The sequence below is a fragment of the Bradysia coprophila genome, unplaced genomic scaffold (genome assembly GCF_014529535.1).
Source record: "Bradysia coprophila strain Holo2 unplaced genomic scaffold, BU_Bcop_v1 contig_244, whole genome shotgun sequence".
NCBI lineage: Eukaryota > Metazoa > Arthropoda > Insecta > Diptera > Sciaridae > Bradysia > Bradysia coprophila.
Window position 1 is genome coordinate 2 of NW_023503505.1, and position 25,660 is coordinate 25,661.

The 25,660-nt window shown below is 36.3% G+C and overlaps 1 protein-coding gene, 1 long non-coding RNA gene and 1 pseudogene across 2 annotated transcripts; 1 reads left to right on the forward strand and 2 right to left on the reverse strand.

The window, feature by feature from the left end:
- Positions 1-221: 221 nt before the first annotated feature.
- Positions 222-1,135, reverse strand: LOC119078203 (annotated as a pseudogene).
- A 1,844-nt stretch (positions 1,136-2,979) lies between these two features.
- Positions 2,980-3,872, forward strand: LOC119078201 (cuticle protein-like). Its single transcript, XM_037185666.1, has 3 exons — positions 2,980-3,030; positions 3,093-3,351; positions 3,412-3,872. The coding sequence occupies exons 1-3, from the start codon at positions 3,019-3,021 to the stop codon at positions 3,813-3,815; spliced, it is 675 nt and encodes a 224-aa protein (XP_037041561.1). The 5' UTR covers positions 2,980-3,018; the 3' UTR covers positions 3,816-3,872.
- Positions 3,873-14,489: 10,617 nt separating this feature from the next.
- On the reverse strand, positions 14,490-19,547 carry LOC119078204. Its single transcript, XR_005087951.1, has 4 exons — positions 19,254-19,547; positions 15,502-15,667; positions 14,632-14,734; positions 14,490-14,502 (listed from the first exon to the last, which is right to left on the reverse strand). It is a non-coding gene; the product is annotated as an uncharacterized LOC119078204 (long non-coding RNA).
- Positions 19,548-25,660: the final 6,113 nt, after the last annotated feature.

The following is a 25,660-nucleotide window of genomic DNA, read 5'->3' on the forward strand; positions in this document are numbered from 1 at the left end:
CATTCTTCTTGAATATTTTCAATAAATTCGCAATATTATCCTATCAATAAAACCAACGCACTTCAAGCATGAGTGATACTCTAAATGGGGTACTGAAACTTGACAGTGTGTCATATAACTGTAAAACACTGTTAAAAACCATTTCATACAAAAAGTACTCTATTTGGCAGTTGTCGACCATGATCTCTTTTACTTGAAGTGCGTTGATAAAACAGAAAATGTTTATGTTTCAGAGGTCCATATATTTAAATCGATAAAATATTTTTGACAATGAGCGTATGTTTTCAATATAACTGAGGATATGCAATTGTTGGTGCATTTAAAAGTGCTGGCTTAACGACTGATATAGCTGGTTGAGGATATGCAATTGATACTGATCTGTAAGCAGGCTGAATGTAATTTGACTGTGCAACAACAGCTGGTTGTGATATAACTGCTGCTGGAGCTCCATAAGCTGGTTGTGCGTACGATTTAAGAATTGGTTGAATATAACTTGACTGTGCCACAAAAGCTGGTTTGGATACAAATGTTGCTGGAGCTGCATACGCTGGCTGTGCTACATACGATTTAAGAATTGGTTGGGAAACAATTGATTTCAATGCTGGCTGCACAATCGCTCCCTTCAATGGTTCTCGAACAACAACGGCATTAAATCATTTATTGAATCAGCAGTGTAGTCAACAGTACCTGTCATCACCAATTGATAGAACAATCTTTTGAATTCAAAACCGCAGACTAGCTTTCACAGATTTGACTTACGTTTGAATCCATCAGCATCGATTAGCGAGTATTGACCTTGAACATTATCTCCGATCGGGTTTCCTGTTGATTTTTGACATCACCAGTATAGCTGTCTTGAACGTTGTATGAGAAAGAATATTGTGGATTTGGATCGTACTCATCCAGTTGTTTCGTCAAAATTGGTTGATCCAGACGCTGAAGAATTGGAGATTGGACAACTGCAGTTGGCAATAACCAGCATTAACCACAGCAATAAGAGAAACAAGTGTTATAAACTGAAATTTCAATATTGAAAGTTATCAAACAAATGAAATTTTAATGAAAACAAATTTTTTACTTTAAATGCCATGTCTTCTGTTGTTTAGTTTCTGTGTAAAAAGATTTTATTTCCTTAGTACGTTGTCCTTTCGAGCACCGTGAACTGAATGATAATTCGATGCCAAAATTTTAACTATTTATACAAAATTCAACTGAAACCCACTATACATTGCACATATATGCACGACCATTGTCCGTTCGCTGCATCTACCGTGAAAAAAAATGCTCAAGGTAATCGATCGTACAGGCAGAAAAGCTGTATAGTACTATGAAAATCTGATGCAATATTGAAATGCATGGTATCATGTGAACACAGAAGTGTTTTAGTTGAACAACGATACGAACGTTATAATAAAAGGATCAGTTTGGATAATTTTGTGTTATTCGGACGAACTTAGCTGTAAAGTAGACCGAATTTAACGTCGATTGTAATGTTTATTTGAAATGTGAAATGAAAAATTCCGGTACAGGCTCTATCCCTTGAGCTATCCGTACCTATTTCAAGTCACATTCAATTTTTGTTAATCAAAGACAGTTTTTATCAAATTACTTTCTGAAACACGTTTTATGCGTTGCAGCACTGTAGGCAAACATGCATATTATCACTATCTTTAGGAGTATATTGACTCGCACTTGATATTAAAAAAGAAAGTGCCGGAGATGCTTGGAAAAAATTCGCACAGAGCAAAAAATACGCTGGTACCGGAAGAATTGTCTATCGATACCAGTTTCTCAAAGAAATACCAAATATTCTAAAATTACGTAACAATAATCACGTACTCAAATCATATGATATTAGTCGACAGTTAAAGTTGGTTTTTTCATAAAAAATATTTTATTCAAAACATGAGGTAAAGTTAACTTTACTTCACGGAGCCAAAACTATAGTTTTTGAATGAAATACCTTACTTTACAATGGGGCAAATGATTCAAATGGTATTTCTTGTGTGTTTACCGACCTGGCAAATTTCACACAAGATATCCATTTGCATCATTTGCATCATTTGCCCCATTGGTAAAGAATGTCATGGTCATGGTCATCTCGTATTTTGTGCCGCACAAAATACGAGATCATCGGGACTTCGACGGAGAAGTTAATTTCTCATATTAGAAATATCTCCTCCTACTGATTTCCTTCTGATGGAAATTGCTATGACGCCGTATGACCAGTAAAATATTTTTTTATAAATAAAACCAACTTTAACTGTCGACTAATTTCATATGATTTGAGTACGTTCTTAAATGTTACGTAAATTTTAGGATATTAGGTATTCATTGACATCGATAGGCATCGATAGGCAATTCTTACGGTACCAGCGTATTTTGTGCTCTGTGAGAACTTCTGCCAGATCCGGAGATGCCTCAAAAAAATATCTGTGGCAAAACAAATTGGATGATCCTACATTCTCAAATGCATTATTGATTGATGTATAAAAAATGTAAAAGTGAATAAAGTCAACGACATTAATTTTAAATGAATAATATGATGTTAAAGTTCATAAATCGTAGAACAATTTTTCTTTTAGATTAATAATCTTCATTGATTGAAAATATAAAAACAGAAATTTTGCAAAAATACTCCATATTGCACGCGTAATTCATGTATATTATGCACAATCTAAATACAAAGTAAAAGTATTCAAACTGATCGTTTCCATTATTTCGTTCATATCGTTCAACTAAAACACTTCTGTGTTCATCATATGATACCAAGTTATTTCTTTATTGCATCAGTTTTTCACAGCACAGCTTTTCTACCGGTACGATCGATTACCTTGAGCTTTTCTGTAGATTTCAGTTCAATTCAAACATTATCGTCTTGTACTGGGCTGATCAGAAATTTCTGTATAAATAGTTACATTTTTGGCATCGAATTATCATTCAGTTCACGGTGCTCGACAGGACAACGTACTAAGGAAATAAAAATCTTTTTACGCCAGAAACTAAACAACAGAAGACATGGCATTTAAAGTAAAAAATTTGTTTTCATTAAAATTTCATTTGTTTGATAACTTTCAATATTGAAATTTCAGTTTATAACGCTTGTTTCTCTTATTGCTGCGGTTAATGCTGGGTTGTTGCCAACTGCAGTTGTGCAATCTCCAATTCTTCAGCGTCTGGATCAACCAATTTTGACGAAACAATTGGAAGCGTACGATCCAAATCCACAATATTCTTTCTCATACAACGTTCAAGACAGCTACACTGGTGATGTCAAAAATCAAAAGGAAACCCGATCGGGAGATAATGTTCAAGGCCAATACTCGTTAATCGATGCTGATGGATTCAAACGTAAGTCAAAATTGTCTACCGACTTCAATTCAAAATTATTCAATAAATTCGTGATGACAGGTACTGTTGACTACTCTGCTGATTCAATAAATGGATTTAATGCCGTTGTTGTTCGAGAACCATTGAAGGGAGCGATTGTGCAGCCAGCATTGAAATCAATTGTTTCCCAACCAACACTTAAATCGTATGTAGCACAGCCAGCGTATGCAGCTCCAGCAACATTTGTATCCAAACCAGCTTTTGTGGCACAGTCAAGTTATATTCAACCAATTCTTAAATCGTACGCACAACCAGATTATGGAGCTCCAGCAGCAGTTATATCACAACCAGCTGTTGTTGCACAGTCAAATTACATTCAGCCCGCTTATAGATCAGTATCAATTGCATATCCTCAACCAGCTATATCAGTCGTTAAGCCAGCACTTTTAAATGCACCAACAATTGCATATCCTCAGTTATATTGAAAACATGCGCTCATTGTCAAAAATATTTTATCGATTCAAATATATGGACCTCTGAAACATAAACATTTTCTGTTTTATTATTTCGCTAAATTTTTGAACATGCTAGATAAAAGAATAGATACCAATGCGTGCCAATGATCAAACCATGATCAGGATTTTTATTTTTAATGAAAACTAGATCCCACCTTTTGGGTGGATCAGATCCCACCTTTTGGGATCTTCACTGTCAATTTTTTTTAAATATATTTTTGATCAATTTAATTGTGAAACTTCCGAAGCATCACTAGTACAAAAGTCTACATTTGATTCCAACTTATTTTTTACATATGCTGTATTCCTAAAACATTGTCAAATTTAGCACATCAATATATCGATAACTCAAGCTAATTGTAACAAAATTTGACAAAAAATTCTTTGGAGTAAATGTGGTAAGATCAATTGATTTTTGACTCCTTCTCCTTCTCAATTTTCTTATAAATCATAAATAAAATGCGACTCGTGTGAATTGCGGACCTCGCTCCGCTCTGGCCGCAAATTTCCCACTCATATGAGCTGTCTTATTCTGCTTGATTGCCTCTTTGCTAAATTTAATCAAAGATTAAGTTTTGCGAATGAGGAACGATGGGAGGACTCTTTCACTTTGGCACAAACTAAAAAAGTGCTATAGATGTTCTTCTCTTCCATTTTTGTATAAAAAAGGAAGTCCCTGGGTACTTACTACATTCACAAAACCTTTCAATCGGCTAAACAATGGAAAATGAAGCATAATTGACAATACCTTCAACGCAAAAATTTCTCTTGTGTTTACAGCCTCAGAATGAGAACAATTTTTAGGTCTTTTTTCCATAGGAAAAAAAGACCTATTGTGGGCACTTCATCTGTCCGTCCGTCCGTCCGTCCGTCTGTCCGTCCGTCCGTCCGTCCGTCCGTCCGTCTGTCCGTCCGTCCGTCCGCCCGTCCGTCTGTCCGTCTGTCCGTCCGTCCGTCCGTCCGTCCGTCCGTCCGTCCGTCCGTCTGTGTCACAAATAAAATGTGATTGATAAAAGTTAAAATTGCAATGCTACTATGAACAAACCAACACCAGGCAAATCAATTATTATTTGTTATCTGGTAACCAATCGCTCATAGCAGACATTGCAATTTGAAAGTTTGGTAGTTGTTGGTAGTTGGACCCCCAAAATATTTAGCAGCAAAGATGTTTCTTACTCGAGAGACGCACACCGACTGACGAAATTATTCGGCCTGCTTGCCTTTTTATAACTCAAATATTTGGTAGTTGACTACCTCGGTGGTAAATTGCAATGCTACTATGAGCAAACCAACACCAGGCAAATCAATTATTATTTGTTATCTGGTAACCAATCGCTCATAGCAGACATTGCAATTTGGTAGTTGTTGGTAGTTAGACCCCCAAACTATATAGCAGCAAAGATGTTTCTTACTCGAGAGACGCACACCGACTGACGAAATTATTCGGCCTGCTGGTCTATTTATAAATCGAGTATTTGGTAGTTGACTACCAAAGTGGTAGTTGACTGACTACCAAAGTGGTAGTTGACTGACTACCAAAGTGGTAGTTGACTGACTACCAAAGTGGTAGTTGACTGACTACCAAAGTGGTAGTGACTGACTACCAAAGTGGTAGTTGACTGATACCAAAGTGGTAGTTTGATCGTGGTAGTTGACTGACTACCAAAGTGGTAGTTGACTGACTACCAAAGTGGTAGTTGACTGACTACCAAAGTGGTAGTTGACTGACTACCAAAGTGGTAGTTGACTGACTACCAAAGTGGTAGTTGACTGACTACCAAAGTGGTAGTTGACTGACTACCAAAGTGGTAGTTGACTGACTACCAAAGTGGTAGTTGACTGACTACCAAAGTGGTAGTTGACTGACTACCAAAGTGGTAGTTGACTGACTACCAAAGTGGTAGTTGACTGACTACCAAAGTGGTAGTTGACTGACTACCAAAGTGGTAGTTGACTGACTACCAAAGTGGTAGTTGACTGACTACCAAAGTGGTAGTTGACTGACTACCAAAGTGGTAGTTGACTGACTACCAAAGTGGTAGTTGACTGACTACCAAAGTGGTAGTTGACTGACTACCAAAGTGGTAGTTGACTGACTACCAAAGTGGTAGTTGACTGACTACCAAAGTGGTAGTTGACTGACTACCAAAGTGGTAGTTGACTGACTACCAAAGTGGTAGTTGACTGACTACCAAAGTGGTAGTTGACTACCAAAGTGGTAGTTGACTGACTACCAAAGTGGTAGTTGACTGACTACCAAAGTGGTAGTTGACTGACTACCAAAGTGGTAGTTGACTACCAAAGTGGTAGTTGACTACCAACATGGTAGTTTACTAATACGGATGTTGTAGATATGTTTACTGTTTGAGAGCTGCACACCGACTGATGAAATTAATCGGCTTGCTTGCCTATTCATAATTCCAAAATTTGGTAGTTGAATACCAAAGTGGTACTTGAATGAGTACCAAGCTAGTAGTAAACAGAAATTGAAAAAAAATGAAAAAGACCTCACCAGGCTTCAGCCGGTCTATTCTTGTTATTTCCTTAGGTGAAAAATTATACTGCGCTTTCGATTGTATTCCGATTGGCACCACAACTTCTCTCTCTTTCCATTGTTGTAGCGTAAACGGTGAGAAGACGGAGTGAAGTGTGTTTCGTGTTTTAAGGTTTTTTACAGTTTTAAATTTGTCACTCAAGCCAAACTTTGGCTGCCAAAGAGAGTGTGTATGTGGACTCACTCAGAAGGGAATGTTTTTTAGCAGTCTGCTCGATAAAAGTTGCATTCGTTTGTCATTGTTAAGTCTAACTGTCATCCTGAAAATTGTCTCGATGGTAAAGCTGAAAACACACGAGCAATTTTGCATTGCTGAGATCGACAATTTATGCAACGTTATCCAATGTTCAGTCTGTGCCACAAATCGTATTACTATAGAAAACGCAGCAAAATTGGCGAACACAGCAACGTAAAATTGTTCGTGTATCTTATTGGTTTCTTGATTAATATTAGAGATGCATCTGACTGCACATGGTACGTTGCAAATTGGGAACGATAAAAATTGAAAATTGAATTTTTTTTAAAACGAAAAGCATGACGTCAAATAGAAACTACAATTTTCTCGACGTGGAAGTCAATGTGAAGAAAATAAGTTTTTCCTTTCATAAAAATCGATTCGTCTGTTTAGCATTATACCGTCAAGATAGCAGCTTTCACTAAATCATTCACATAATGCGAAATCTGGAAGGTGGAGATCGTTTATGTTGAAAAGGCGTTCCGAGCATTTCCAATCATCGATTTTCTAATAACTTTTTACCCAGTTCCCTCCCGAATAAATAAATTTTGATGAAAAAAGAGAAATCCGGTGAACAAACATTGTGGCTGCCATTTAAAGCCACACTGTCGAAACGAAACGAAAATAAAAAAAATTTGAATTTATGCGTTGACAACAATCGTATGCATACGAAATTGGGGTTATATAAACCAAGTGAAATTTCCAGTTGAATTCAGGCGAACATAAATTTTGGTTTTGAAATTTGGTTTTGGAAATTGGAAGTTGTCTCAGACAGGCTTTGGAATTTTTTTGTTATAACTCAAAAATGTTATCCCCTTTTCGCCCATTCTTCCCCCTTTTGTTTAATGCAAAGAAATCGTGTAACCGTGACCTTATGAATTTTAATTTGATATAAAGCGGATCACGAACATAAAGCAAAATCACCAAAGGATACAGGTACGGGTTTTTTTCGGGTATTATTATGTAGACGGTGCTTGCATTGTTGTACGTTACCCGTTGCCTGTGTAATAAACTTAATCAAAATTCTTTTTTCGAAGAAAAGACCGGGTCTTTTGTTTGATTTAAGAGAAAACATTTTTTTGTTTCGTTCCTTCGAGAGATAGCTTTTTTCACGCACTGTAACTTATCAGTCTGATATTCCAAGATATAAAAGCGAAAATATTCGTTTTTCCTTTCTTCGCTATAATATTCCACAATCTTTACATTTGAATGGACGAGACTGACTGTCTGAATTATAAATGAGAATTTTTTTCCCTTTGCCGTTGGCTTTCGTCGTATTTCTTTGGCTTCAAATCGCACAAATTCTCTGTAGCGTGCGTGGGACGGTATACCCCGAAAAACGGTTGAATGAAAAGTAAATCACGAAACATATTTTCGCTCCACCGGACATGAATTGTAACATTTTGTAGTCAATGACCTGACAGGATATTACGTACCTCGAGGTAATAATGTTGAACAATTTAAAATCGGAGCGGAATTTATAAATGGGCATGATGGGCTGGTGGGAACGACGAAAATAGAAACCGAATGTAACAGGTCATTGTGTGTTGTATTTAACAAATAAATGTTTTCGCTTACTTACACAAATTTGCTTAATTTTCGGTTTTAATAAACTTCAATGAGTCGCTCGGAAAATATAAATGTTTTACGTCCGGCAACACAAAATGAAATCAAATTTTAACAGAAATGATAAATTTGAACATAGCCCATTACACGAGAAAGGTGTGTACGTGCGATGAAAGCAAAAGGTTAGGAACGGTCAAGTCATATTAGCCGGAAGACATACGTGATTACACTTGTTTCCACATCGGAGAAACTAATTCTTTCGCTAAATAAAATGTATGCGACAATGTCAACATGAAAGTGTTTCCCATGCTTCAGGGACGAAAGTGGAGGAATTTTTGAATTTTCTCACGATTTCGTCCCTGTGCATGTAATCGGTTAACCTGGGATCAATTTTGAGGAAGAGGACATTTCGTCGTCGAAAAAGAGGACGCTTTCAAATTCAAAAAAGAGGTCGAAAAGTGAATTTTTAACGAGGAATTACAACGAGTGTACATGCACTTTGTGCAGTTATTGTGGAATTAACACCAACACCAAAGTAAAGAATTCAAAAATCCGTTGTACAATATGCACTGAAATCGTCATTATATTCACCGAATATTACTCGATTCGGACTTCTTTTTGCCTCAACAAAATTTATTAAAAATATGACTTGGTATCTGAAACAACTGTATACAACATTTTATTTCTTGTAACTGTTACGTTCATGGATAAAAGAATTTTTTGAAAAGATTGATGATGGTGATGAAGAAGGCGAGCGGAGCGTGCGAAAATTTCTGAGATAAAAAATTACTTGTATTTCAGAGTAGATCATTGGCTAACGCCGCGCCGCGAAAATTTTTCACTCTGTGGGTATGAGCAGCACTCTGTGGGTATGAGCAGCATATTTACTTAAGTAAGAAGAAGGTCTTAAAAAAAAGAGGACAAAGAGGACCTTTTCATCAAAAAAGTGATGTTCTTAGAATGTTTGCAAAGAAGAAGAAATAGATGAAAAAAGAGGACGAATGGGAATAGGAGCCCAATACCTTAACCAAGTTTGTGACGCGATTTCCTTCAGTTGTTTTTCAGCTTAAACAACCTCACTGTCTCATACGTGTTTATTGATACGGTTTTACCAATACCACGGGCGTGTATGACTATAAAACTCGTATGCCTAAAGAACGGTGTTATCGTTCAAAAAACGACATTATAATTCGAAAAATTTTTACTCGTCCTGTGTGAATTATGCTCAAAACAAACGAGGCATTGAAAACGTGTTTTGGTCCTAGTTTTCATTGACAGATGCAGCAGTCGCGATTTTGAATAGAAAAAGTTCTAACTTCATTTGACAGTTTCGAAAATTTCGTCATGAAAAATAGGACCAAAACACGTTTTCAATGCCTCGTTTGTTTTGAGCATTATCGTCTAAAATGTAAAGCTTTAATATATTGTCTGGACGATATAGATGCACAAAACGTCGTGGGCATTACCGATATTAAGAGCGCTCACCCCTTGGCAATTTTCTAGCCTACATTTGTGCGAAAAATATTCATTTTTTGATGATTTCTATGAACCAAAATCCTTTTTTGAAAAAGTAAAACCATTGAAACATTCAAAAATGTGTTACTTTTAAGGGAAAAATTGGTTTGTGTTCGATAACTTAACCCACTTGGAGAAACCTTTGCAAAACACATAAATTTACACATTTGCAAAGGTTTCTCCAAGTGGAATAAGTTATCATTCACACACCAATTTTTCCCTTAAAAGTATTTTTGCATGCTTTAATGGTTTTACTTTTTCAAAAAAAAGATTTTGGTTCAGAGAAATCATAAAAAAATGAATATTTTTGAGCACAAATGTAGGCTAGAAAATTGCCAATGGGTGAGCGTTCTTAAAATTGAACTTTTCATTCGAATCAGAGTGAGAGCAATTTTCTTTTAAGAATTTTTCGGATTCTTAAACCTTTCATCCGAATCAAAATTATTTCATTTTAGAAATTTTTGGAAAATTAAGCTTTTTGTCCGAATCAAAGTTATTTTCCTTTCAATGTTCTGTAACTGACTTTCTTAAAGTAATATTTAACACTTCGCAGAACCTTACCACTTAAATGTCAATTTTTTGCCGTAACATTCTTAAAATCGATTTTTTAACCGTGAAGCCATGATGGCATATTGGCAAAATATAGAAGGCAGCATAATCTATATTTTTCTACATTTGGCCAAAACCTTGCCATCATGATGGCTTCACGGTTGAAAATCGATATTAAGAATGTGTAGGCCAAAAATTGACATTTAATTGGTAAGGTTCAACATTACACTTTTCTCACTATTCTGAGGGAGTAGCCTTTTGTCAAGGTCGAACAAAATGACTGAATGTGGCGCATTTCGTCAAAGGATAAATTCCGTAAAAAAACGAACACCTTCATCATTCAGTTGATCAAGGAGCCACCGTCCTAATACAAATTGTAAAAGTATCATACCAAACTCCTTCTTTACACAGTTTGTAGAAGGATGAATTCAGTAGGAACAAGCCAAAATCCTTCATTAACAGTTTGCAGAAAGTTTAATTTAGTTGTATGAGACCAAACTCCACCCTCATACAATCTGTAGAAGGACGAAGTAGGAAAAAAAGAAACACCTCAACCATACGATTCATGAAGGGTTCATATAGGCTGACTATTTTATCTAAATAATATTCTGATATAAAGGCTGGAGAAATACATTAATAATATTGGGTTTTGAAAGCTACCATTACGTTATTTTTCTGACACGATCATCTTCTGGTCATTTATATCATCATCTCTCCATTTATTCCATTATTTCTGCATATATTTTCAGTTTCTGAACGAATACTGGTCTTAAAATAATATTTGGATTCATGTGTTTTACCTTACGGTGTGCGAATAGTCTCTTCTTGGTTATTCGTGCAATGTGCGAATAGCCAAAGTATTATAAAGTGTCTACTCGCACGAATAGCATTTTCGCTTTTTAAAATAATCTGAACGATATTGTCGCCCAGAATTATTGTTTTTAAAAAACAAAATTTCAAACGAAATTATCTTTTCCTGAACGATATTATCAAGGTTCTGAAAGAACAGGTTAAGACACATCTGAGTTGATCATGAAGGCGGTGACACACAAATTTTGACAAATCGATGCTTTTTATGGAACAGACTCATTACAGATTGTTTGAAATGTCAACTTGATAAAAACTTTCAAACAATCTGTAATGAGTCTGTTCAACAAAATGTGTCTATTTGTCAAAATGTGTGTGTCACCCGACTTCGTGGGTGTGTTAACCTGTTCTTTCAGAACCTTGGACATTATCTTCTATCTATGTCGCCTCACCGTATCTAACTTGGATTACAAGTAGCAAAGTCAAGAGTCCCAATCATGGCTCATTACAGTGAACGACATCTCAAATGTCTCACTGTCAAATTTTTCTGAGAATTTTATTGTGTCATTGCAAATTCACAATGACATTCTCTGAAAAAAATGACAGTGAGACATTTGAGATGTCGTTCACTGTAATCGGATTTTTTTCAGAAATTCTTAAGAATGAATGTTTAGGAGTTTTTAAGAATTTGGGAATTTTACATAAATTTTTTAAGATTTCTTAAATAGTTATTTCAAAAAATTTAAGAAATTATTCTTGAAAATTCTTAGAATTTCTAACTTTCTCAAAATTAAAAGGGAATTCACGAAGCTGAAATAAGCAGAAATATACGCTGTATATTCCGTATATCTTGTATATCTCGTATATTTCTGTATATCTCGCTTATTTTGACAACTGTCAACAGAAAAATAATTCAATTTCAACTCGACGGATTTTGCTCAAACAAACTGCCATTGCGTAGCGCGCGATCTCAGGAACCTGGAAACGTAATTAGTTTTTCAATCGGTTTAATATTTACCGAGCGATAAGACTTTGGAAAAGTTTTTTTTTTGATACTGATCACATCATGATTTCAAAGTCTTATCGCTCGGTAAATATTAAACCGATTGAAAAACTAATTACGTTCCCAGGTTCCTGAGATCGCGCGCTAAGCAATGGTAGTTTGTTTGAGCAAAATCCATCGAGTTGAAATTGAATTATTTTTCTGTTGACAGTTGTCAAAATAAGCGAGATATACAGAAATATACGAGATATACAGAATATACAGCGTATATTTCTGCTTATTTCAGCTTCGTGAATTCCCTTTAAGAAATTTCAAAAAAAAAATCAAAATTTAAGAATTGAAGCCATGATGCTGCTAAACAGATAAAAATAGCTAAAATCAGTATCCTTCCAAATGTTCAAAGATATTTTACTGGTCTTTAGTACGATGGACATTTTTATTCAGAAGGAAACCTTGCTGAGCGTACATTCACCTCAATATTTCCTCTCGTCTCAATCACACTGTTTGAAATAAATTACAGAACAGTAAATGATCACCATTTTGTGTAGGACACACCACCCCTCTCCACTCCAACTTTATCTCGTAGGCATCTTGTGTTACATTACTTTAAAGCGACACAAACAAGATGTTGCCAAGGTGATTTCGTGACTTTATTAATGCATCGAAATGTAATAGCTTCCCCTTCCCCTAAAGAGCCATTTTCTTAATGACTCGACTACTGATGACAATAATAACAAAGTCAAATGCTAAATTAAAGGCGTCGATAAATTTTCGTTTCAGCAAAATGAACGTATTAGATTACACATAGAGCCATTCCCTTTATGTGTACAGCTCTCATAATCATTTTAGAGTACATTTTAGCTGGGACAGTATATATAGGAGCGCGTCTGAATTAGAAAATAAAAACTTAATGTACATGTCCATTCTGGCCAGTCCATGCAATTACACCGTGTGTTTGATCTTATATTTCATCTACGTTATACCATAAATGCTTATCGCGTCTGTTCTGTAGTGTGCATCACATGTTTTCACATGGTAAATTGCATGTGAAGCGGTAAAAAACAGTCGTCGTTGTGTATAATAAGTGCACGAGTAGGTGGAGTGGATGCTATTAGAAAATCGTACGTAAGCTATTATTATACCATAATGGGTAGTCTCCACTTTATTTCGTTATAATTAAAATGGAATTGCTACTGTTCGTTCAATTTTGCTAGATTGATGCGTGGGCAGTCAAACGGTGAACATAAGAACCTGTGTATGACAACGTCATTCGGTTTTCAGTTGAAATTCTATGTTATTATGACTGGACAGTGTTTACATACATATTGTTGGGTCTAATCGGTCTAATCACAGTGTTAGAACATGGTGGTTAAAGGAGTACGATGTTATCATATGAAGATCGGGTAGAAAACGCCGGACAAGATATTTTTTTTTACTCTGGAAATCTTTTGCGTTTTTGCGTCTCCCAGAATTGATTTGCCATTGTGGTGTTGAAGTATTTTTCCCAGATTCATTCCAAAACACCCGTCACTAGGATCCCGTTCATATGATCTCTTGAAAGTTTCTATTTCCTTTTATATACCATGTGCCTGCCCTCTCTTATTCTGAAGTATTATGTGAAAACAACGTATCGTATTGTGCGTTGAGCTTTGGAGAGCTTTTGGAAGCTTTGAGCTTCTTTTGGATTTCATGGGAAAAGTAAAAGATTTTAGTGGAATCCAAACGAAGCTTAGAAACTTTCAAAAGCTCTTCCAAAACAGATACACAAATGCGATACGGTATTTTGTGTAATGCTGACGTGTCACGCTAAAATAACGTATCATATTACATGTGTGCTTTGGAGAGCTTTCGAAAGCTTTAAGATTCTTTTTGATTCCATTAAAAAAGTGAAAAATTTGGAATACAAAAAAAGCTTAAAAGTTTTCGAAAACTCTTTAAATGCAGATATACAAAATGCTAAATGTTATTTTGGCTTAACACTTCATAGTGCAATGCTGCCGTGTTCAGCCAAAATAACATATTGCATTGTTAATATTTTGAGAAAGTTGAGCTTATTTTGCGTAACAGTGTAAAATCCCACCTTTCCAATCAAAAAAGCTCAAAGCTCTTGAAAGCTCTTCAAACCATAAATACAGCCTGCGAGATGTTATTTTTGCTTAACACGCTTTAACAGTGCAGCAGCGTAGAGGCATGTTTAAACAACGCTCCTAAGAAGATAATGTTCCATTTAACCCAAACATTATGCAACAAGGGAAGTATTAACTTTGCATAAATTACAAAAGTTGAACACTAACAACATAAGTAAATTTCACGACAAGAAACTAATTTCCAAACGAAATTAATCAAACACCAGCAGCAGCTGCAAGCTGTGCAACGATACGGAATTATTTCCATTCACTGCACCCCGGAACGTTTCATTTCCAAGCAACTTTTCGCGTACACAAATATTTTATTTAAGATGGTAAAAGATAATGAGTTTGTTGGGTGGTTGATGGGCGGTGCAGATGATGATGGGTGGTGATAAAGTATTGATGATAATGGTTACAACTACTCTTACCTCCGTCAACGTTTACACAGACACTTCCAGGGCAACAATATTCGTTTGCTGTGCATCGTTTGCCGTAACACGGTTCATCTGGTTCGTCTTCATAGACGTCATTCTGAAAATGTTGGAAACATTTTCGAGCTTAGTTAATCAAATTTTGTTTTCTTCTGTGTTGTATACACAGGTTGGGCTTGGGTATTGTCATCTAATTAAAGGAAAATAATAAAATTTAAAAAAAATGGTTTTTAACAACATTTTGGCCGTGTCAGTCAGATTACACGGTCTTCTTGTTGATAATTCAGATACCGAAGCACGAACTGCTTAATAGACATAAATATTTTACTCAACGCGTTTCCTGAGGGAGATGAATGGGATAATATTTCAGGCAGTCAACATTTGAGTACAATAGCGTACGTGTCAATGGTCTATGGAAATAGTAGACTACAGCTTTGTTTGGAACGTTTTATTTTGCCAAGTGTGGCGTTTGCAGCTCGAGCCGGGACAGAAGGATGCAACCAAAAAAAAGGCAAAATACAAAGTTCCATAGGACGTAGGTTATTTTACGGAATGTAGTAATGCCTCGTTTCCGGGATGAGGGTTTGTATCCATTTGCCATCATTTCTCCCATAGTCATGTTATCCGAATAATAAGATGTGTCGTTTATAAATGGCGTGGCGGCAAAAAATGGTTGGTTGATTTCACTCGTCTCCCTCAAAATTTTCCTTTTTCTTAAAAATAATTTGGAGGGTTATTTTCTCCAGTCGCTAGATTTCGACTTTTATGGAAGTTTTTATGGCTGAATAGTCGCGCTGACTTTATGTCAGTAACCAGTGCCTGCCGCTGGCAGTTTTCTTATTCACTGAAAATTCTCTTAATACTAACCTGATAGAATGGATAATAGCCGATGCCGCTGTGACTGCCATATCCTTCATTTTTAAGCGCTTCCGGTTTGAAACGATTGAACAGACCACCCCATGCGTTCACTGATTCGCCAAACAGTAACGTTGCTCCAACTACCATCCACAGTATGGTCGATTTCATATTTAATCTGAAAATTGAAGAAGAAAACTGGAAGTGAAAATTGAATGGGAATTTAGTGAAAGTGAACCAAATCCGGTTCGAGAGTAAAGGCTTTCTGGAAGGAGGGTCTTATTCGGGAATGAACGTTTACATTCCGCGGAATAGAAAAGGTTCGGTTAAGAGGCATGAGTTTTGGAAACAGGCTTCCTGAATTTCCAGAAGCTTCTTGAAATTTGCCAAAGATTCTCTAATTGTTTTCTTAGAATATTCAAGAATTTCAGTAAAATCAGTTCAGCCCTAGTTCGGTCGTTTTGCATCCGGCCGTAATATCGTCTTTTTTAATTTGTTTAATTTATGACAGAGCTAACACTTAAAACCATAAGTGGTATTTCCAGGTCAAACAAGTAGCTCATGTAAAACTGACCCCAGGAATACCTCCACTCTCCACACCTTTGTTTAAAGAAATTGGAAAATTGATTTCCTTTTGTTGGTAGGTTCAACGCTTAAATTGTTTCACGTAATTATTACGTTCATTTCTTTTTCCATAATCCATGTGGCTTTCACGCCAGGCACAAGTGAAATATTTTCCACTTTATGTGTCATCTTTTGCCATACACACCATATTTTACCTGCTGTTCCACTTTCATGGGTAATTACTTCCTCGTTGTTTCCATACATTTACAGTACGTGAGTCTATTACGAATAGCGTACATAATGCTACATCTGCAGTGTGGGTACTGTGGGGTGATATCAGTCTGTGATCAGGGCCTATTTATTAGGGAAGCCTTTTCCCAAATTCTAACTTTAACTTTTTCCATGTATTTCTCTTTTCACAAATAGTGCCGACAAACCACTTCACCACTTCAGGTGGAGTATTCACCACTTGGATACTGTAAGTGGATACTGAGTTGTAGCTTTCCAAACTTTAAAATTGTCTGCAGCGAACCTTTACTCAAAAATGTGAGGTAACGTGAGCTTCACTTCACTAACGGTGAAACTTTACATCAAATTTTTGAGGAAAATAATACCTTACCTGCTAAGGACAAATGATGGAAATGGTCTTCTTCTGTGTTTACCGAACTCGGCTTCGCCTCGTAAGGACAATTCACTCAAGAAGTACCATTTGCGTCATTTGTCCCATTTGTCAAAGCAATTATTGTGCAGAAAACATTATTGTAATTGGAATGTTGCATCCCACACGTTTCGAAGAAATTTTTAACGTAGTGTTACAATGTAGCATAGATTTTAACCTGGTGAGAGGACGATGTAATATCTCTTCTCTGAAAACACAGAAATTATCCAAAGTTTTTTTTTTTCATTTAGTTACCCACCCACGTTAGATGACAACTACTGGCAATTGAGGCAACATTTTAAGATTACATAAAGTCGTAAAAACACAAGCTGCACACAAACGGTCTCTAAGGTATTCGAAATTTGTCTAACTTGAGAAAAGTTTGAGAAAGTTTTTGCAAAACATAGAAATGCACTTCACCGAAACAATATTCCACATGGTAACCGCCTTATATGGATTTACATTTATGTTTTAATTTGTAAATGTAAACTTTGTCCGTAGCAGACATCCGAAACTACAAGAAAATGTGAAAGCTTCTAACATTTGTATTAATTTACGGCACATCAAGGACTACAAAGTAATGAATCATATATGCATCGAAACATTGGGGGTAATGGGGTTGTTGCAGGTGAATCCTTTTCTTACTATAAGTGGTGAAATACTATCTCATCACCCGAAGGTATGTCATGAACCGACATATTTCTTAACTCATCCTTGGCCAATTAGTTTGTAAATCGATTCGAAAAAGGTCGCCCAAATAATTGGATACTGGTTCAGTTTTCGACATGATTTTTGACATAAATTTGATAAGTCTCCGTATCTGGGGTTACGTAATTTATGGTGAAAACGGATAGCAAATGTCGTAGGTTCAAATGGTTGATGAAACGAGAGATTAAATATAAGGAAAATCACATCCATCGTGTTTAATGTAGGTCAATGATATCTGACATTGAAGAACTAGAAGGAGAAATCGTCTTTGCCACAAAAAAACGATGAAAGGGACAGTCGATTGACGTGCGAGTATCTAGCAATTAATAACTTAAATAAATCTCTCTAGATATGTGTCATAATTCGATTATATTTCTCAAACGTAACATAGCGACGCGAAAGAGACCTAATTCATTTATTTTCGTTTGTTTTCGTCTCCCAGGGTAAAATCACTAGTATTCGACCATGCATATCTAAATCCAGCCATTTTGTTGTTTTCTATGGTTTAAACAATAAATGGCCGGATTTAGATGGAGAGAAAACGAAAATTTAGGTCTCTTTCGCGTCGCTTTGTATTGAAAGAGTAATTTTAGGGTTCTGGATGAAGAAAAATTAGAACACGACGTTTTCCAAGTTTCTCGTTCAAGCTCAATTTGGCTCAATCTGGGAATGAGGCAGAATATAATTCAGAACAAATAACCAACCAATGTGTGTTCTTCTAGTTCTTCAAAATCTTGTGAGGGTAGACCTTGTAGAATTCATAAAAAAAAATAGTATTTCTAGGTGTAATTAATCCAGCAGTCTTTGCATCTTTGCAACAGTTTGCAGGCTCCAATTTTTTTAATTTTAATTATTTCGGTTAACAGTACAGATGCAATGATTCTAATAGTTGTTTTAACCTTTCGAAGGCGACAAGTGTGTCTGCAATTCTATTATCGGATCTATTACTTCATTTGATCTAAGTATTTTCAAGAAACTGATTTCAAATCTTTTACTTCGTTTTTTCTGCCAATGTCGCACTAGTCAGAGCTTGTCGCTTTATCTATAACAGCTCACAGCCGTCTGTAATAGGTTGATACAACGATACAATCATTAATCCAAAAAAAAGGTTTTAATAGGAAAATTAATTCAAGTGGAACGCCTGCACCACTCACGCAATTTGCATCCCATCCTATTTCTCAATTTTCCCGACACCGAAAAAGAAACCACTCCATACACAAGCCTTCATCACATCCATGAATGAAAAACCGAAACAACCAAAGAACATTGTTATAGGAGACGTAATACATAACTCAATCGTGTACGTATAACCGTACATTATATGCAACAAATTATAATTCCATTCTAAATGGTGGTGTGTTTTTCGTCGTTCATAACAAAATATTTCGTTTTACACAATGGTATACGTAGACCTACGTAATAAATGATGTGAATTTTCTAAAAATAAATTCTCATTTTCGTAACGCGTAATGTGTAAAGAGTAGACGTGTGTTGTATATACACAGCGAGATGATTGATGATTGTTTAACATATAAACCGTTAACATGAAATTTCTGTTAAAACAATTGATAAATGTTGTTCTTTACGCCACGGGTTAGATAAATCACCTGAAGAAAATGTGAAAAAAACGAGAAAATAATTTAATCGAAAATCCTGCAGAATATTTCCAATTTTTTTTTCTTTTGCATTTTTGTTCCTCTGAAACTAATCGATAGAACGAAATTACGAAACAATGATGTTAGTTAGCGAAACTATTATGCGAACCGTAGACACAGGCGACAATATATGAATCAGTTTCGCTAGAAAAGAAAAGGATTGCAACTGTAACCCTTACCTGTTTACGCTTCCAAATATCAAGCAGTACAGAGATAGTTTTCACAGAATGTAACACAAAAGGAAACACTAGTTTTTCAATGGATTTCCGTTTCCGATTCAGTCAAAATTAACACTCGGAAAAACTTTCTCGAATTTGACGTTGTTTCCGTTTTTCTGAATGATCAAAAGCACTCTTCTGCACACACCAGGCACATAAATACAATTCGGAACAGGTACAACGAAAACAAATTTTTTTGATCTTATTTTGTGTGTGTAATCCTGTCTTAAATTTTGTTTTCAAAATAATAGATTTGTGCGCCGATTTTAATAATACAACGAAATTATCAATGGACGATGAAGTACTGCGGACGACCTCCTGTGCTTTTCTTCTATATAAAAAATGTGCGCATGCGCCATCTATACCATTCGAATCCTGAATGTATATAGGAAAATATTGAGAGAGAAAAAAAAATTTTATTTACGAAATAAATCAAATTGTTGTCACAGAAGCTTTTTGTGTTTATGTATATGGAACGGAATGGATGGGTGTAGTATATAAAGCGAACCTACGTTAATGGTGAAATTTTTGTGCCGTTAATTTTTCATGAATTGTGCATTTAGCGAAAATTTCGAGTGGCAATTTTTACGATGATGTCATAGGATGAGTTTGAATTTTCTGTTTTTTTTTCTGTGTATATGCAAGATGTGTGGTCGGACAATCGGCACGTACAGGTGTGCAGCCTTGAGTTTCCGATGGATATATACGAGAGTGGACTACGAAATCGAATTACAATCACTGATGCTGTTGGGTATTTTGATTCAGCATTTTTATCGCGTACGCGTTACATTAGATGGATAAATTCAATTTATTTTAACTTTAACGACAATTTTATTGAATTCGTACCACATTATGTAATCCCCGGGAAAACAGATAAAACAAATCTGATCTCCCATATTTTAGCAATTGCAGTTCGTATGAGATGAGCACATTATACGCTTGCATGTGGGACAATAAATGCCTGCATTATGTCTCATGCACCTAGCCCTATTACCGTCGTTACAACTTATTTAAGTCTTTTTCGGATATAGACACCCTGAACTCCATGATGGTTTCTAAATATTGGGATTCGATGTGATTTCTCTAGCCTTTCTCAACTTTCATCAGGTTTCTCGATTGAATTTGGGTCACTTCCGACATAGCCATCCTGTTACCGAAATGGTTCCTAGATTTTGGGATTCGACATGATTTCTCTAGACTTTCTCACTTCCATCAGGTTTCTCGATGACTTTGGGTCATTTCCCGACAAAAGCAACTTGTTACCATAATGGTTCCTAGTAGATTTTGAGATTCGATGTGATTTCTCTAGCCTTTCTCAACTTCCAACAGGTTTTTCGGTGAATTTGGGGTCACTTCCGACATAGCTATCCTGTTACCAAAATGGTTCCTAGATTTTGGGATTCGACGTAAATTTCTCTAGACTTTCTCAACTTCCAACAGGTTTTTCGATGATTTGGGTCACTTCCGAAGTAGCCATCCTGTTACCAAATGGTTCCTAGATTTTGGGATTCGACATGATTTCTCTAGCCTTTCTCAACTTCCATCAGGTTTCTCGATGACTTTGGGTCACTTCCGACATAGCGATCCTGTACCAAAATGGTTGGTTCGTAGATTTTGGGATTCAACATGATTTCTCTAGACTTTCTCAACTTCCATCAGGTTTCTCGAGAACTTTGGGTCATTTCCGACAAAAGCAACTTGTTACCATAATGATTCCCAGTAGATTTTGAGATTCGATGGGATTTCTCTAGCATTTCTCAACTTAATCAGGTTTTTCGATGAATTTGGGTCACTTCCGACATAGCTATCCTGTTACCAAAATGGTTCCTAGATTTTGGGATTCGACGTAATTTCTCTAGTCTTTATCAATTCCATCAGATTTTTCGATGAATTTGCGTCATTTCCGACGAATTTCCAACATTTCCGACATAACACACTTGTTACCAAAAATGGGTCCTAGATTTTGGGGTTCGATATGATTTTTCTAGCATTTCTCAACTTCCATCAGGTTTTACGATGAATTTGGGTCATTTTCATCATGTTATCAAAAGGGGTCCTAGATTTTGGGATTCGACGTGATTTCTCTAGCATTTCCCAACTTCCATCAGCTTCTTCGATGAATTTGGGTCATTTTGATCCTACATTTTGGGATTCGAGGTCATTTTGATTTCTCTAGCTTTTCTCAACAGATTTTCAGATTTTTGATGCATTTTGGGGTCATTTTCGACATAACCAACTTGCTGCTACGATGGTTCCTAGATCTTGGTGTTGAAGGTCCTGTTCCAACAGTGACTACTAGATTTTGGATTCTAGAAAAATGCAACTTAACTATTTGAAAGTCCCTCAAATTATACTTTCAAGATAAGTGAAATCGGCCCAAAAAACTACTAGAGGTAAATGTGACACAAGTCTTGTCTCCTTACTTTACAAAATAACTGATATTGCACTAAGTACACAAAGTATAGAGGAAAAGGAAACATTTTTCAAAAACACGATTCTAATTTTAGTTTTTATTGGCGGATATTAGTAAAAACAAATCGGATTTCCGTCACACATTGGATGCATTCAGGCCCTGACTGACCAATAGCCACAATTCCCGGATGCATTCTATTGTATTAATCTGACCTTTTGGTTTTTGGTTCCAAATTTTCGGCAAATTAAATTTGTATCTGCATTTCAGTGTTAGCACACTTGGCCGTCGTTCAACTATTTTAACAATTTGCAGAAACTCTTTTTTGGTCAATACAAACGCATCCTTACCGCAATAATCATCAAATTCTAATTCTTCCAAATTTGTCAGTTGCCTTATTATGTCTGGAAGATTGCTAGGGAAATATGGACTAGCCAGTGCAGATAAAGAAAGCTTTCTTAATTGGGCTACCTTCGACCACGGAATTGTTCGATAGTGATTACAAACCAACATTAGTTCACGCAAATTCTCTAGTTTTGATAGAACATCAAAAACATAAAGTTGGACGTCGTACAGAAAAAGCAGTGTGACCTTTTCCAACGCCGGAAGATGATTGCAGCAGTGCATCGACCTGATTCCAATTTTCAATGTCAGTTAAAACGTCCAATTCCCTTAACTTTGGAAGACTTATCGCATTGGAAAACATCGAATATAATCATTGGTCTCTTCAAGCATCGTAAAGTCAATTCACCAATTCCCCACAATTTTTTACCCGATTGCATCTACAAGATCGCTACAGCAGTATATCGATGAACCAACCAAATCGAGAAATCTTAGGTGTTTATGGCGACGGACAAACTGTGATATAGAATCAGTGTTGTCGTCGTTATTGGCGTACCATCCAACATGATCCCGAAATGTGAATCGCTCAATTTAGGGAAGGTGTTCTTGAGAACTGTCACACAGCCAGTGATTTTCAATTCAACCAATGAATCACAATTGATGTATGTGGATGTAACAAAGCGATCGTAACCGTGGACCGAAGTGCTAACAGTCCTGAAAGAGAGACTTCAATTTCATACATTCCAGTGAATACTCTGCATGGAGTAAATTCTGGAGTCGCTTTAACTTGACGTCATCACAAATACTTTGCTATCAATTCACGACATCCTGATGGCGTATTGAAAGCTTGCAAAGATTTCGTCCGAAATGTTTTAAAATTCTTTTGACATGATGGACATCACAGTCTGATCAAACATTGCATGGTTCTTCCATTCGATGGGTGTATCTGCAGTTAAATGGCATCTGGACTTAAAATACCGAAATCCTTGGGAAATGCGCGCTGGGTCATCTGTTTGAAGAGTTGGCACGTCTCTGCAAGCGAACACAGGTCCATCGGAGTCAGTAAACTGCACGAAAATATTTCGAGAAGACAATACTCATTCAATCCTTCATATACGTCCCAGTAGTATTCGTCATTTCAATGGGCAACGTGGCGTCAATCTATTAAGCACGAAATTATTTTATTTTAACAGCATAATGGTAGATGCCGGAGAGTCTCTTATTTCTTACCTGATCTACGTTCGCCGCAGCAGATGATATATATTGTTGCACGTTCATGATAGTTTCGTCTGATCGTCAAATGATAATTGGATAAAATGCAGACTGAAGGTTCCGGTTTCTCACAAACACTGGAGCTCAATGACTCAAGAGATGCACTGTGCTGCGCCATTTTAACGATGGAATATACGCTAACATAGCGTCATCGGCTTACGTCAAAGTATAGTCGATTTCATGATAAGATAAACTTACCACGCTTACCACACAAAAGACATTGAAAACAAATTTGGTCCGAGTTTGACGGTTGCAGTACATAAGTATATAAACACTGATGAATTAATGCAAACCTTTAGCGTATCAGAACTATTTTGTGTCCCTACTTTCAGTTGAATTCATGTTTGTAGTGTTGCCATCATCATATTTTTCTTGTATTGTGACTAATGTTCTTGCACCCAAGGCTGTTATACTTTGGGGAGGTCACGCAGATGCAGATACGCGGGTTACACACCACGTTTCATACAAAAAATTCACCACGCCCATACAAATTCAATTTTGGTGAATTTGTTTGTATTGAAAAGGTGGGTTCCCTCGTATCTAATAAAATGGCGATCTGCGTGACCTCCCCAAAGTATAAAGCCTTGCTTGCACCTGCTAAGTTTGTATGAAATCGAATTCACCTCAGCACAAGCCTGTAACTTTACGCAAACGAATTCAATTGACGTGTGCAACATAACGAAACTAAATTCACCTGAAAGTAGGGATGCTCATTTGCATTACCTTCAGTCTTTGAGTTGTAACAATTACGACATTTTTGTCATGTCATTTTTGCGAGGAAAATTATTTTCAATGTCTCGTGCGTGGTAAGCGTGGCACGCATAAGTTAATGTTAATGTCCAATATTACCGAATCAGATACAGATGTAAGGTAGAATGAAAATTCTATAAAAGCGCCATCTCTTATTTTTATTAAAAAACAAAAAATTGCGGAGAAACTCGGGCCATCTGTTTTGCGATGTTTTGCATTGGCGAAAGCTGACGACGCAATAAAAACTAGAGTATTCCATTTCGGAATTAGTTCAATTGTGTCCCCGCAGAACTACATTAAAAAAATTGCGAAACTGAACACTTACCTCGTTTTTTTGCAAGTCTCTGAAAGAACAGGTTAAGACACACAATTGTCGTCAACGGCTGCGAAGTTTATATGTAAAATGGAACTTAACAAAAACAAAATTCTGAATTTTCGAGACAAATATTTGCTTCAAGTTGATTTCTCTACACTCTCTGCTTCTCTAAACACTATCTGTTTATGAAATTTGGTGTCACCCGCCTCCGTGGTTGTCTTAACGAGTTTTTTTTTACGAGTTGTCTTTTGATTTCCCTCCTTTCTCTCTCATTTTTCCACATATTTTTGACGTATCGTGCGTTCACCTAAAGTGGTAATATCTGCCTTAGACATTCCTAATTTCATTTGACAGCTAAAAAAATTTCGTCATGAAAACTAGCGACTCATTTAGATTTCATTTAGGGTCCAGGGTCGGACTGGCACGAAAAAACTATGAATCACCCTTATAGAAATGGTAACTTATCATGTTCAGTAAATTTTAATGATATATTACGGCTGTGAACCGCGACATTTGCCTATTACCTATTTTAAGGAAATCTGACTTTATATTTCGCTTTCATTATTGATCGAGGTATTTAGGGAACGTGACACATTCGAAAAAGTGAATGGAATAAAATTTTCTAATTTAACTTCAAAGAGAGGCATTAAAATCCACCTAAGGCATCATGTGAGAACGATTTATATTCGATTTAAAAAAAAAGACATTTTACGTGCGACTGTAAAATTTTATGGGTGAGACGTTCTGTTCCAAAGAGGACGTTCATAAAGAACACGATATGGATCTGGACAAGCGTCATGTTATGGCATTTGTCGGCATATACGGAAATGTGTGGATTATAGAAGATGGCATAAATGCAAAAAATAGGCTCTGTCACAAATTCCTGAAAAGTACAAGAAGATGTCCTTAATGGACAGCCTCTGTCAACATAAACAAAAGAATCTACTTTAATGTCAAAATATTCATAATTGGTACCCCTGTTACATATTGTAGAGTATGAGACGCATATCAGTGCGTCAATTGACAGGTGTAAGATATTCGAGCGGATCGAGAATGTCACATCTAGTCGCGCCCCAACCCTATTTCCTAACTAGTTAGTAAAGTAGCTATTTTAACGGATGGTAGAAAAAGCTGCTGTCGGTACATTTTTTCTGTGTAAACTTTTTGTATTCACAAACGCGAACAATGCAAATGAGTTTAATCATTTTGAATGGGCGAATGAATTTGTTGAACGAACAATGAAATAGAAAACAAATATTTTTCCACGAAATTAATTGT